Source organism: Lingula anatina, chromosome 2, assembly GCF_051362555.1.
Source record: "Lingula anatina isolate TDL-2025a chromosome 2, LinAna3.0, whole genome shotgun sequence".
NCBI classification, from domain to species: domain Eukaryota; kingdom Metazoa; phylum Brachiopoda; class Lingulata; order Lingulida; family Lingulidae; genus Lingula; species Lingula anatina.
Genome location: NC_141768.1, coordinates 23400354 through 23415193, shown reverse-complemented (window position 1 = coordinate 23415193; position 14840 = coordinate 23400354). Strand labels below are relative to the sequence as shown.

At 34.6% G+C, this 14840-nt stretch overlaps 2 protein-coding genes and 1 long non-coding RNA gene across 4 annotated transcripts; 2 read left to right on the top strand and 1 right to left on the bottom strand.

The window, feature by feature from the left end:
- Positions 1 to 40: 40 nt before the first annotated feature.
- Positions 41 to 11579, top strand: LOC106151015 (uridine 5'-monophosphate synthase). Of its 2 annotated transcripts, none has more exons than XM_013524076.3 (11): positions 41 to 215; positions 3550 to 3648; positions 3850 to 4011; positions 4506 to 4612; positions 4766 to 4946; positions 5255 to 5386; positions 5543 to 5676; positions 5979 to 6105; positions 6421 to 6505; positions 6838 to 6936; positions 10138 to 11579. In XM_013524076.3, the coding sequence occupies exons 1-11, from the start codon at positions 69 to 71 to the stop codon at positions 10323 to 10325; spliced, it is 1461 nt and encodes a 486-aa protein (XP_013379530.2). In that variant the 5' UTR covers positions 41 to 68; the 3' UTR covers positions 10326 to 11579. The 2 variants fall into 2 exon arrangements, with proteins under 2 accessions (XP_013379530.2, XP_013379531.2); XM_013524077.2 differs by having other exon boundaries at positions 197 to 215; positions 3839 to 4011.
- LOC147763483 (uncharacterized) lies at positions 7297 to 8746 on the top strand. The gene is made up of 2 exons (XR_015333284.1): positions 7297 to 8517; positions 8677 to 8746. It is a non-coding gene; the product is annotated as an uncharacterized LOC147763483 (long non-coding RNA).
- On the bottom strand, positions 11028 to 14830 carry LOC106151005 (UBL fusion protein SDE2). Its single transcript, XM_087007196.1, has 7 exons — positions 14641 to 14830; positions 14097 to 14214; positions 13711 to 13822; positions 13327 to 13496; positions 13000 to 13114; positions 11980 to 12424; positions 11028 to 11801 (listed from the first exon to the last, which is right to left on the bottom strand). The coding sequence occupies exons 1-7, from the start codon at positions 14737 to 14739 to the stop codon at positions 11577 to 11579; spliced, it is 1284 nt and encodes a 427-aa protein (XP_086863322.1). The 5' UTR covers positions 14740 to 14830; the 3' UTR covers positions 11028 to 11576.
- Between the last annotated feature and the right edge of the window lie 10 nt (positions 14831 to 14840).

Below are 14840 nucleotides of genomic sequence, written 5' to 3'. Positions count from 1 at the left end.
TAAACGGCTAATATTTTTTATATTAAAAATGACATTAGTTTCTCTTGACCTGCGGTGCTGTTTCCATCATGGCGGGCATGTTGAGCATTGACGAGATTGTAATACATTTATTTGAGGTCCAGGGATTAAAATTTGGAAACTTCACAATGAGGACTGGCGAGCAAACCCCAGTTTATATCGACATGCGCGTAATCTGTTCATATCCAAAACTGACGGTGAGGGAAACGATCTGTGATCTGTGTTTAAACTGTCGTCGTGAGTGACGGGGGCGTCTCGATAGTCCGAAGGTTCATTGGTCCGAAAAGTGGTAACATTTCCATCGATTTTTTAATCAAGGGTTCATTGGTCCGAAGGTTCTATAGTGAACATTCGGACCAATGAACCTTCGGACTATTGAACCTTCGGACTATCGCTACGGCCCCTGAGTGACACCTGTTAAACAAAAATAATTATAAATCTAGAATCCAATAAGACTTATCTTAGACCGCATTCACAACGAGTTGAGCCAGGCTTTACAAATCCTGGAACTAAATATGGCGGACGTACATGTAAGAAAAACTGCCTAATCTTTTAATAGTCTCTCCGCCTCTCACACGCCTCCCCAGACGTCTTCCCTGCGGGGTACAGTCATTAAATCTCGGCTCTGTTCACCATGCGGAAGCTACTGTACCTGAGAAATATTTAGTGCGCATGCTCATCAGTTAAACTCGAGGTGAAGAAAGCATGGCGGCTGGAGGCGATCGAAGGAAAAAAAGCTCTTCTGTTCTATTATCTTTCAAAACAGAGACAAAAAAGAAATGAATTGGTCTGTAGAGCAGCAATGACTTGGCTATCTACGGAGGTAAAGTCACCAGAGATATTCACGGAGATATTCACGGAGATACCCAGCCCCGTAGACAGAGGAGGAGGGCAGAATTTTTGCGTATGCAGTCTCGTCAGAGGGCGCAGTTCGTTCTGATGCTGATGTTTGCCTTGTTCCCTACGCCTGATCGAACTGTTCGGATGAAGGGGAACTAGCTGATCAGCTGACCCAAGACCAATGAGCATGTGCACTTAATATTTCCCAGGTAGCTTCCGCATGGTGAACGGAGCCGACATTTAATTACTGTACCCCGCAGGGCCGACGTGTGGGGAGGCGTGTGAGAGGCAGAGAGAGACTATTAAAAGATTAGGCGGTTTTTCTTTCATGTACGTCCGCCATATTTAGTTCCAGGATTTGTAAAGCCTGGCTCAACTCGTTGTGAATGCGATCTTAGATACTAAGGCAAACCTTATGTGCAGGCTTGGAATGAAGAAGTCTGCAAGCGTGCGTAATAATAATATAGGCAGGATTGGGAGGCACCGTGTTATTATTAATAGCAAATCTATAAAAATGACCCAGAGATACAGCCTGAATTGCAGATAAATCATTATTATAATAATAATAATAATAAGATTCTTATATGGCGCCTTACATTCTATCTCAAGGCGCCTTACAATAATGGCTAATATACTAAAATCATTAAAATGACTACAATATTTTAATCATAAACTCTCATTGGAAACCATTTAAAATTTACACTACTAAAAATCAATCTTATTAAAAAAAAAAAACATATATATATTAAAATAAAATCTAAGAGATATAGACAGAATTAAAAAAGTGGGTCTTTAAAAGAGATTTAAAATTGTCAAAGTCTTCTGTTTTCCTAATAAAATTTGGTAGACCATTCCACACTCTTGGGGCGTAGATTATAAAAGCACGATCTCCATAACTTTTTAGGCACCCCTTCTCTAAAACAGAATGTTCTAAAATAAAATCATTCTCAGTATTAAAACGCGTGGACCGCCGTGGTAAGTTAAAACAGATAAGATCAGATAAATATAATGGTCCTTGTGAATGGATCGCCTTAAAAATAATACAGAGTACTTTAAAATCAATCCTCTGCTTCACAGGCAGCCAGTGTAATTCTTTCAGAATGGGAGTGATATGGTGTGTACTATTGTACTTAATTTGACAAACCAGTCTTGCAGCTGAGTTTTGAATAACTTGTAACTTTTTAATCTGATAGTCACAAATACCAAAGAGGAGACTATTGCAGTAATCTAATCTTGATGATATAAATGCATGTACTAATTTTTCAGTGGTTTTGTTATCTAACACTTTCTTATGAAAAAATTATTCCTTAATTAAAGAGATCGTGAGACATGGCTGGTATAATTAACCTATAGAAGATGAGGGCGAAAAAAAGTAACACACAGCAGAGGCTAAACTTTAAAAGCCAGTAAACTGCCTAACCTCCTTAGAATCTCCAATTTAGAATTTGAAATTAATTAAAAAATAACATTTAAGATTAATTTTTGGGAGGAATCAACAAAAATCAAAGTAACTTACACCCCATTCCCAGAGATTAGATCGATCTACTTTAGATCGACCTAACTCCCTGGGGGTTCACGATAGATAGCTGTCAGCCAAGCGGGCACGAAAGTTAATTATCCCCTTACAGCTTGTAGTAGGCGGGACGGACATTTAAGCCGGATTATCTGACAGTAATCTAGTGAGACTCCCTGCGGGGATAGATCGATCTAAAAGCTCTGGGAATACGCCCAAACACATCTTGCAAATTCACAAAGAAGTCTTTATGATTTTGAAAATAAACCAAAGCTCATCAAACAAAGGCACAATAGCAAAATCTGTGATCACAATTCCAAATATACATTGAAAAAAGAGGGGAGGAAAGCCTTCCTTATACTCCTCTACAATGTAGAAAATATCCATATTGCACAAAACATTTCCTTCTCAAATGCCTTAAAAATGAAGATGAAAGACATGCCTGCCAAAAACTCATCTAGTATGTAGAAAATGCCCATATTGCACATTAACAGATGATGAAAACAATTCCTTCTTAAAGGGATAATAACTCTTCGTATGAGGTCTATATTTCACAATAAAAACATTGTGAATAACTCATAGAAATATAATATATTTTGTTTTACAACAAAAACAGCAGTTAAAGCTATTATTCTGATATCTGAGCTTGTCTTCAGACCACGTGACCTCCATTGATGGCTATACTCTGTTATATTCTCTTAAGAGATTTTAACAAAAAAACAAACTTTTTAGAAAAAAAAACAGGGACTAACTTTGAATGTATTTATGAATGCTATTAGAACAAAGAAGAAACTTAAATTCATTATAAAATTATGAGCTGAATAGTTTAATGTTAAAAGCATGCAGATGAAAGAAAAAATGAAAATACATCTTAACCAATGAACTCGAAAGAACATGATGAATGTATCCAGATCCTTTAATCAAAGCCCATGTTACACTGCAAATTGTGTAGTAGTAGCATCTTGGCATGTGTGTGTAGAGGTGTTATATTAGTGGGTAGTAAACAAGTTTAGTTTTTTAACCAGGTTGACCATCTAATAACAATAGTATGAAGTATTAAACAGTCATAAGGTGATATATACCCTTCCACCTTTGCCTTTCAGCAGAAGTGTGCTGAAGTCTAAGATAAAACAGCAATTTCTTATAACATTATATTACTTTATAATTCCCTTTTTCAGTCATCCATTTGTGAGTTGATGTGGAAAGAAGTAGAGAGAGTGAAGAGTAAATATGACATAATAGTAGGTGTGCCATACACAGCCCTGCCCTTGGCATCTGTAAGTATACTATCTATTGGAGTAGTTGTTCACCTTGATTAGAGTTGATAGATTGAAATAATTTTAAGATTTATGTGACCAAGCTGTGTGAAACATTTCTTTAAAAGTAGATGATACAGAAAACAATATTTAAATATTTTTTGGGGAAAACTGGATATTTTAAGTGGTCCTTGATGAAATTAGAATTTAGTTGTATTTCAGTACATCTCCACAGCGTATGATGTCCCAATGCTGTTGAAGAGAAAAGAGCAGAAGTCTTACGGAACAAAGAAAACTTTAGAGGGACATTACAAAGATGGGGATCGTATTTTGATAGTAGATGATGTAGTGATGACCGGAGGAGCACTGCTGGAAACAATTGATGTGAGTTGACATTATTTTGTACAGGATTATTATTATTATTACTATTATTTTTTTTTTATTTTTTACAAATTTAAGGCAAGCATGTTTTGTCAAGCCAATTATTGTTTGATAATATACAGCCCTTAAATAGAGTTAAACTGTCAGTGTGTAAATATGTCTATACATTTAGACAAGTTTTATGTATTATAAAACAAGAGAGTAGTTTATAGAATTTTTTCCTTTGTAACATCTTTTCCCTCTTAAAAATTTAATGCCACTTCTGCTACTAGCAGTCGAGTTCAAGAGAGGTAATTGTATGTGCAGTTCTTTCTCTTTTTTAAAGTGGAAAGTGGAAAGCTGTATAATATATAATATATGTGATGGGGGGAGATTTTATGATGGGAAGAGTTAATCAAAACACTATGGAATGGACCAAAGCAATGATAATTAGTTTCTATAATGCTTAATTGATATTATATGTAATTTATCAAAATTTTCTTCATATTGAATATTAGTACTTTGAACAAGAAGGACTTCCTGTTGCTGATGTTGTGGCATTCTTTGACAGAGAACAGGGAGGAGTTGAGAGAATAAAAGCTCTTACTGGAACAAATGTTTATTGGTAAGAACACCTAATATTTAGTATATTCTTACAGTATTGTTATGAAATGTATTGATTATATTTGATATGAAATTTACAGACCTTAATTGGAATACGCTCAATAACAATAGTGTTAAATATTCATCATAACTTATTTTTGTTACATGTTGTCAGTGTTCTAACCATCTCTAAGGCATTTGAAGTGTTGGAGGCAGCAGGGAAGATCTCCAGGGCCACCATAGACACCACCAAAAGGTACCTGAGTGATAACAGGTTTGATGGGACAGCTTATACCAGGAATTTAGACAGTAAGAGAGAAAATACGGGTTACTCCTCAGGGAATAAGAATAGACAGGTAAATGTAAGGGAGGAAAAGCAGTTTAATCCTTGGGGAGTAAGAAAAAGAAGGGAAATGTGACAGTTTCTTATTTAGCTATGCTTATATTTGAATATTATTGAAGCAATTAGTGCTGAAGAAGATTTGTTCAACATATATTCTTCTTCTTATTTTCATTATGCTGCTTTTTCATACATCTGTGAGTTTTATACACAATCATGCAATAATTCTATAACTAGTAAGTGTGAAGGCTGAAGTTCTACTGTAAGATATGTTATAATATAAATTTCAGAGCAAATCAGTTGGATGTAATGTTTCCTTTTCAGTTGCTCTCGTATAAGTCCAGGGCAGATATAAGCAGCAATCCAGTGGGGAGGAGGTTATTTGAAATCATGGATATGAAGAAAACTAATCTGGCACTCTCCGCAGATCTCACATCAACTGATGCAATATTACAGGTATAATAGGATGAAATTATGCAATGTGATGTAGAGGACAAAAGTTAAGTAATTTCTGATATAAATTTAAAATAAATGATATAGTTTTCAGTTAAAATTTAAATAGAATAGCAATCCCTATCCAAAATAAAATAAGTATGGTGATTTTTTTTCTAGTTTGCAGCAAAAGTTGGATCATGTATTTGTATCCTTAAGATTCATGCTGACATTTTAGTGGACTTCAGTAGTGACTTTGTAGTAAAACTGAAAGATCTGGCAAACAATCTCAACTTCCTGATATTTGAAGATAGGTTTGTATTTTTTCATGTTGTGATGTTTAAACTAAATGGGTGAAAGATAGAAACTAAGCAGTGTGAGTTTTTCAGAAAGTAACATTTGTTGAAAAAATATTTCAATTTATTTTACTAGAATTTTGAATTTATTTATGATTAATATCTGTTTTACTCATTAGTATAACAATCATATGGTATTTATGAACTTTATTATTAAAGAAACACTTTGAATCTCCCTTGTGCTAGTTTGAATTAATGCATCTGTTGTAAAATTGCTTGAAATTAATCAGAAGTAAGGGACAAATTCATTTCCTCTTCAGGAAATTTGCAGACATAGGTATAGTGAAGGAGCAGTATGGGGGTGGTGCATACAAAATAGTGGACTGGGCAGATCTGGTCAATGCACATGCGGTAGTGGGAGGAGCTATGCTGGAGGAATTGAAACAGGTACACAGATAAAGGCAAAAGTCCATGAGTTTGGTAGGACTGAGAGGAAACAAAATCCAGTTATCATATCTTTAATGTGTTGGAGTACTTAGAAACTAAATCAACATCCTGAAAGATGCAAAATATATATCTTTCACTTCTTGAAAGGTTTAAAGCAACTTTAATATTCACAGTATTGACTTGGTGGAATTGAAACTAGTAAGTGATAAAATTGAAAAGAAATTATATCCAAATATTTTGATATCGAAAATGTAATTAAATGAGTTTGCCAGGTTCCATATTTATTGACTATCATCATTTGCTTTATATCTTCAGGTTGGTTTGCCTAAAGGTAGAGCTGCTGTTATGGTGGCTGAAATGAGTGTCCAGGGAACACTAGCTATGGGAGATTATTCAATATGTAAGTGAAGCCTGACATAACTGAGTTTTGTGAAGTAGGTCACAGCTTTAATTAAAAGCTGTGAGTCTGTAGTTGTTTGTGGTTAAGAAAGGTGTAGTTTGAGTTAGAAAGTCTGCGTTCAGAACTGAACTGACGTCTTCAGAGCCCCTAATCCAAGGACTGCCAGCCCGTCCCCCACCCTTTGTACCCAAGAATTAAAAACATCTCATTGTGAAGCCATCATAATCTAGTCTTCTTGTTACTCAAGTTCTGTACTGAATCTAAGAACATTTCATAAATTACGACATATCCCAATGTTATAAAGCTTAGCTAATCCATTCCATGAATTCCAGCATGTATGAACATGGCAGAAAAGCACAAGGACTTTATCATAGGCTTCCAGTGTAGATCCAAGTTATCTGCAGACCCTGCCATGGTACACATGGTTCACGGTAAGCTTTAGTTGGGATTGCTATGACAAGCAAAATGAAATTTTAATTAAAAACCTACCATTAGTTGCTCTCCATGAGATAGGCTAATTATTTGTAATTCTTACTATATCTCATGAGGGGCCCTTTTATACTTGTGTCAATTTTGTTAGCTTTCTGCATGCTGAACATAGGAAGAAGTTTGACCAGGGGACATGACATATTGGGAAATTATATTTAGAAGTTATTCTTTCACCACTGACTTTGGTAAATCTGAACTGTAGGTCATGCTACAGGTACCTGACGATTTAGAGATTTCCCCCCAATGTCAGCAGATGGAATTCTGACCCAGTTACATCCCTACTAGTAGTCATTTCATTTCTGGTTCTTTTTATGTACAGACACAGATGTGTCTGTACATATTGCCATCACCTGCGTCTGTCGTCGCCGATGCCGATGGCGATGCCGATGCCGATGCCGTCGCCGTGCACTTTCCTTGTAAACACGATAAGTGGAAGGCAGTTTTACTTTTTGGCTTTATATTTACAGAGCTGATGAATATTCATAAAACGCAGGTCGAAAATCAGCATGATCGGGCCATTATTGTAGAAGTTATGCTGTTTTTTTCACTTTTCAGCATATATGCAACCTTGTAAACACATTTTAAGGAAAACCGTTAGGCCTGTTGTCATGAAACTCACAGGAGTAATCAATCTTACTAAAACGCAGGTCAAGTTCGAAAATCAGCATAATCGGGGCATTATTTTAGAAGTTATGCTGTTTTTTCACATTTCTTCAGATTTCCTCAGATTTAATTCTTAGGCATGTTAATAGCCTTATTATTTAAGTAATAAGATACGTAAAAGTGTTTGTTTGACATTTCCTGCATCTTTACAACATTGTTAGTTGATTATGTAAAAATGATGGTAAACTTGTTATCGTGTATTGTGTAATAAAGTGTCAAAAATGGAAATAAACTCATATCATTGCAGTTTGTCAGATTCAATCATTCACTATGTTCAGAATCTCAGAATGGAATAAATTGGACATTTAACACTGTTCTATTGATATTTTTCACATCTCATCAATTTTCTTAGTTGATCTTATAAAAATGGCAGTAACCTATTAATTTTGTTTTATGTTAAAAAAGTGTTAAAAATGGAAATAAACCCATTTCAGAACAGTGCAGTCTTGTTTACATTTTGGCATCTTTAAGGCGTGACTTTGAAGTTCCATCGGCCTAAAAACCTTTGTTAGTCACGTTTACTATTTGTCCATGATACTAATATTTTATTATTAAAAATTGATGATCATTATGCTGTTAAACATTATGTAATATTGCATCAAAATTGGAAAAAAACCTATTTTGGGCACTGCTCCCATGATGACCATTTAAGAAAAACCATGTCACTTACTGTTCTCAAACAGTACAGTTAATATGTACAGATGTGTCTGTACATATTGCCATCACCTGCGTCTGTCGTCGCCGTCGTTGCTGTCGCTGTCGCCGGCGCCATGCACTTTCATTGTAAACACGATAAGTGGAAGGCAGTTTTACTTTTTGGCTGTATATTTACAGAGCTGATGAATATTCATAAAATGCAGGTCAAGTTCGAAAATCAGCATGATCGGGCCATTAATGTAGAAGTTATGCTGTTTTTTCACTTTTCAGCATATATGCAACACTGTAAACACATTTCAAGGAAAACCGATAAGCTTTTTGTCATGAAACTCACAGGAGTAATCGATCTTACTATAACGCAGGTCAAGTTCGAAAATCGGCATGATCGGGCCACTATTTTAGTAGTTATGCTTTTTTTTTCACTTTTCAGCATATATGCAACACTGTAAACACAATATAAGAAAAACAGATAGGCCAATTGTCATTAAACTCACAGGAGTGGTCATTCCTGCTAAAACGCAGGTTGAGTTCAAAAATCAGCATAATCGGGCCATTATTTTAAAGAAATGCAGTTTTTTCACATTTCCTCAGATTTAATTCTTAGGCATGTAAACAGTTTCATTATTGAACTAATAAGATACGTAAAAGTGTTTGTTTGGCATTTCCTGCAATTTTACAACATTATTAGTTGATTATGTAAAAATGATGGTAAACTTGTTATCGTGTATTGTGTAATAAAGTGTCAAAAATGGAAATAAACTCATATCATTGCAGTTTGTCAGATTCAATCATTCACTATGTTCAGAATCTCAGAATGGAAGAAATTGGACATTTAACACTGTTCTATTGATATTTTTCACATCTCATCAATTTTCTTAGTTGATCTTATAAAAATGGCAGAAAACTGTTAATTTTATGTTAAAAATTGTTAAAAATGGAAAAAAAAACCATTTCAGAACAGTGCTGTCTCGTTTACATTTTGGCATTTTCAAGTTGTGACTTTGAAGTTCCATGGGCCTGAAGACCTTTGCTAGTCACATTTTCTGAATATCCATAATACTAATATTTTATTATTAAAGTTGATGGTCATTATGCTGTTAAACATTATGTAATATTGCATCAAAATTTGAAAAAAAAAAACTATTTTGGGCACTGCTCCCATGATGACCATTTACGAAAAACCATGTCATTTACTGTTCTCAAACTTACAGGAAAGAAACATGGGACTAAAATACAGCTTCAGAAGGAAATACAGTCTGTTTGGTAATTCTTACTGCCAGTTAAACAGTTATTTTGTGAAAATTTAATTTTTCACATATTGGCATTTTCAAGGTGTGACTTTGAAGTTCCACGGGCTTGAAGACCCATGCTAGTCACATTTTCTGAAAATCCATGATACGTATATTTTATTATTAAAAATTGACGGTCATTATGCTGTTAACCATTATGTAATATTGCATCAGAATAGAAGAAAACACAATATTGGGTGCTGCTGCCATGATGACCATTATGGGAAAACCATGTTACTTATGATTGCCAAACTTTCAAAAAAGAAATACAGGACTAAAATGCAGTCTGAGTTGGAAAAGCAGTCTAAGTGACTTCTTTTTCTGGAAGTTATACATTTTCAAAGTGTAAACTTGTCACATATTTTAATTACATTGGATAATTAAAATTTGATGTTGAATTTGCAGTTTAACATAATGTATTTTTGCATCAGAATTGACAGTAGCCTATTTTGTGCATAGTTATTTCCTGTTTTTTGTCTGTACATTTGACAGCTTTGCTGCCTTGTTCTTATTTGTGACTGTCATGTGCTTCAGGTGTAAAGCTGGAAGGAGGCAGTAGTGATCTAGTACAGCATTATCTGACTCCAGCAGAAGCTATAGGCAGCAAGGGTTTAGACATCTTAGTGGTGGGGAGTGGAATACTGCAAGCTCCAGATCCCCTCCAGGCAGCACAGATGTACCAGAAAGCTGGATATGATGCCTACTTGGACAATGTATGCTGATTAGGAAATCATTTACAACAAATAATGATTACGTAGATCTGAATGCCATTTGTGTATTTAATGATGGTGGTGGGAGAGACTTTTAGTGAAAGTGTTGCAATATTCTAACAGAAGTACAGTAATTACATGATCTTTTCAATGGGCAAGACTTGTCAAACTTTCAGATACATAATTTTATAATCACATAAATTATATTCCTATAGAGCACTTGTTGCCTTATTTGCATAGAAAAGAACTATAGAGTATAGCCCGCTTTTCAATTTCATTCAGTAGGAATGTTCAAATTTTAAGAAAATAAAAAGTGCAATATCTATGAAATTCACAATTTTCCCCCCATTGAAAAGATCAAGTTATTACCATAATTGGACTGTTTTGGGGACTTAATACAGATGGTAGATGTTATTTACTTGAGTGCCACATAGATTAAGTTGCAACTAGCTTTTGCCAAGGGATCAAATTTGCAATCGAGACTCAAAATGTTATGTGATATCATAATCGAATGTGTGTCAAAACTGACAACTTTTTTTGTTTTGAAGTACACACTTTCATACAAAAGAATTGTATACAGTTATGAAAATGTTTGTCTAATCTATACTTAACATACTACCAGCACAGGACTATTGGAAATGTCCCAAAACGCTCATTTATGACAGGTATAATATTTTAAGAAATATATTAAAGTTTCTAATATTGAACAATTGGTTTACATAGTTTATATGCTATATAAGTTTATTTTTCTATTCTGTCTTTAACATGGGACCAATTTTTCATATATGTGGTGTTTTACACAATTTGTTACTTTAGAATCTCACTGTTTAAGAGAATGCCTTGGCAAAACATAAGATAGGTAATACTTCTGGTTGGTGCTTACGTGGTGAAATATCCAGATAATTAAAATATTAATGAAAGTACCCTCAATGTCAAATATGCAGCTTAAATTATATTTTTTTCCACATTATTTCATCATTGAATAATTATATCTAGAGAAATCTACATTTAAAATATCAACAACGAAAATATGTTTGTTACTTTAAAATCTCATTCTTAAAGAGGTCATCATAGCAAGGTGGTATATAATAAATAATACTCCTGGCTGGTGCTTATGTAATGCGGTCAAATATTAATAATAATGAAAATACCCTCAATGTCAAATATGCAGCTAAACTCTAAAAGAACTTTTCTCATTATTGAATTCTTATTTAGAGAAATCTACATTTAAAATGTCAACAATAAAATGTCTGAAATGAGTCTCTATTTGGATCCTTTCTTTTTGGTTGGTTTTGCAAATAGGGCTGGGTCAATCTCATCTAGAGTCTTTCCTTTTACGGACCACAATCTGCTAGCCCTCTCTTGGAGGGTTCCTCCACATTTTAGTCCAAGAGCCATCAGTGCACACTTCAGTCTATCCAGGCCAAGCTGTTCCAGGGCTTCTTGAGACTCGAATTCCTCTAGGTTGACAGGATCCACTGCTGTTACCTAAAGGTATGAAAAACAAGAAGGAGATCAACATGTGACTGTAGTCAAATGAAAATGCTTCCAGAGTTTATAGACAGCAATATAAGATATGTGCCCTTGTGAATCTGAAGATGAGCACACAGAACATGTATAGCTGGGGGATTATAACCATAGTCTAAGATACACCTGATATGCTTACATTTTCTTTAGTCCCCTGTTCTACTGGTTTCTTCTCCTGTCCCTGTGGAGATGGGAGCTGACCAAGAAGTCCTTGTGCCCCACTCACAGTTTTAGTTGCATTGGAAAAGAGACTCCCAGGAGATGTTTGTTCTGTAGTCTTGTCTTGTACCCGAGGTTGACCAATATCTGTACTACTAACTGAAGAGCTTGCAGAGTTGAGATCACCTTTTACTTGAGAAGGACCAGGTTTGGATGAGGGACTCTTGCTGCCATCTTTGTAGTTGTATCCAAGATTTGAATATCCACCTGATGGTCCAGGGACATTTGTGTCTGAATCTGAATCAACAGGTGCTTTGCTTCCATTACTATGCCCAGTGTTTGATGTACTTGGTTGAGAGTCAGAAGAACTTTCACTGTCAGAGTCACTACTCAAGTCACTGAGGTCTTCCATGTCAAGCCCAAGCCTTAAAGAATTGAAAACATGTTAATTAAACACAAAAAAAAAAAAAAATAAAAAAAAAAAAAAAATAATAATAATAATGAAATTAAATATAACAAAAACATTAATCCAACTAAGAATTTCAACAGCTGTGTTCTGCATTCAAAATTTATAATTATGATAATTTCTTTCAACATCGATCAAAAATAAGTTGTTACCCCTCCAATATGACAATGCCAAACAATTTAAAAAAATTTTTTTAAACACCTTTAGCCTTATTCTCCGATGAAGGTGTCTTGTCACATGAAATATTGGAGAGGTAAAAACTGATCTTTAGCTTTTGCTAGGAGAACTTATCATTATAATTTATGTCAGACTAAATATTTAGCAAAATATCATAATTGTATTGAATAAAGTTCTGCAGCTGTGGTTAACCTTGCATATAACACCAAAAAGCTTGAAGAAAAAGATCTAAGGATCAAAGATGGTTTCCAAGACAAAAAATATTGAAATCAAGAAGCATAAAGTCACAGTATGAAAAAATTATTTTAGCCTAAAATCTGCTATTCTTCATTAAAAATAAGCGAACAGTCAGCGTACATTTCCTTGCATTTCTTCTTCATGTCCACTGAATCCGTATCCCCCATCTTTCTCTTTCTTGACATATCTGAAAGAGTGACTGTTGCAGATGCCGAGGGCTTAGCTTTCTGGAGACCTGCAACACAATAAAAAATAAATTAAACACTAATAAGACATGCGTAAAGAGCCAAAGAGAAGTATATATTTTAATTAAAATAAATCCTTTGACAAGGCTGTTATATTCTTATGATGTGATAGTTCTTTCAAATCTCTAGATGTGGACCAATTAATTAATCAAGTGTCAAAATTAAATGGTTATTCTGTAAAGTTTCCTTAGTGTAAAGCTACCTTGCATTAGAGCATCTTCCAAATTCTCAGATACTAAGGCTTTCTGTTTGGCATAATCTGGGTCATCAAAATTATGCTTGGGTTGAGCTTTTCTTCTTTCTCTTCTCTCTCTTCTTCTCTCTTGCCTTGCTCTTTCTCTTTCCTCTTCTTTGCCCATCCACTCTTTCAGCCTTCAAAACAAAAGGTATAACCTTGAGTAAAACTGTATAATTTTCCTTTCAAGAGCATTTAAATAAACTGGCTTGGGATGCACTCTCTTGGCTAAGTTCGCAAAGTTACCAACAAAGTTGTGATTTTGGTAAACATTCAGTTTACAATAAGAATTATAAAATTCAACATCTCTCATTTACAGATTTGTCAACATAAACTTCTGCCACATCATACTTTTTCTCATTGTTTATATCTCTCATCCTTCTGCCACTGAGGTCCCTGCAGGCCTCTCGGTTGGTGGTTTTCTCTATTTGTGCACCAATGGCCCGCAGCATAGAACCAAAACCTATAAAAAAAGTAAATGAGTTTAGTTCACACAAGTTGGGGTGTTTGAACTTATTTAGTGACAAAACTTGGGGAAAATTTGACAATGATCATGTTACTGGTTGAAATATTACTTTGCCAAAATTCTTCAGGTGGATGAATTTTTCACATTTTATTTTACATTGGAGTTTAACAGATCTAAGCAAAATTATCATATCTTCAGTTTCATTATCATAGTGATGTGAAATGAAGTACATCATGCTGATCATAAAAGGACCTATTCTAGGTATACATACCTCCCTTTCCTCCTGGTAATCTATGGCAAACATGATAAACTTGATCTTGATGGAGAAAAGCATCATCTGCCACCTTAAGTCCATTACAAACCAAGTAAAAGTCACCTTTCTTGATTTCCTACAAAAAAATGTAAAAAAAAAAAAAAAAAATTAAACTAACAAATTATTTTTAACATTTAGATAATGGCAAACCTAATTATATCGAAAATTTTCAAACACAAATAAATGCTGGGGTCTTAATAACATGAGACATTTTCACATTTTTCATAACAAGTAATTCTGTTTTTATAAGAATGATTTGCTGGAGCATGATTATTCGTGCTACTACGGCCACAGAAATGTTTCCTTGTATATCGACAATCCTTATCCTGAAACTTGTAATCTAGGTTTTTGTCTGATTTAAAACTAGAATTGCCTTTGTACGATTCTCATTCGGCTTTGTACGGGAACTTATAGCAGCGCAAGAAGTTCAAGTAGTTCATTTATCAGTTCAATGTTTTTTTTGTGTGTTAAAATTTTACCAGAAAAATGATCTTAGTCGTACCTTAGTAATTTGCTCCTTAATTGAACAAATTGTATCAGTTGCACATGCTTCGTATACACGCACTTTCTGACGATCAATAGTTACGAATATATTAAACATGACGATATTGTGAACACGTCTGTAGTACGCGAAAAAGAAGCAAAACGTTCACTGCAGCGAGTACCTCCCGGAAGTTGACGTCGAGTCAAGTGTTGCGCATG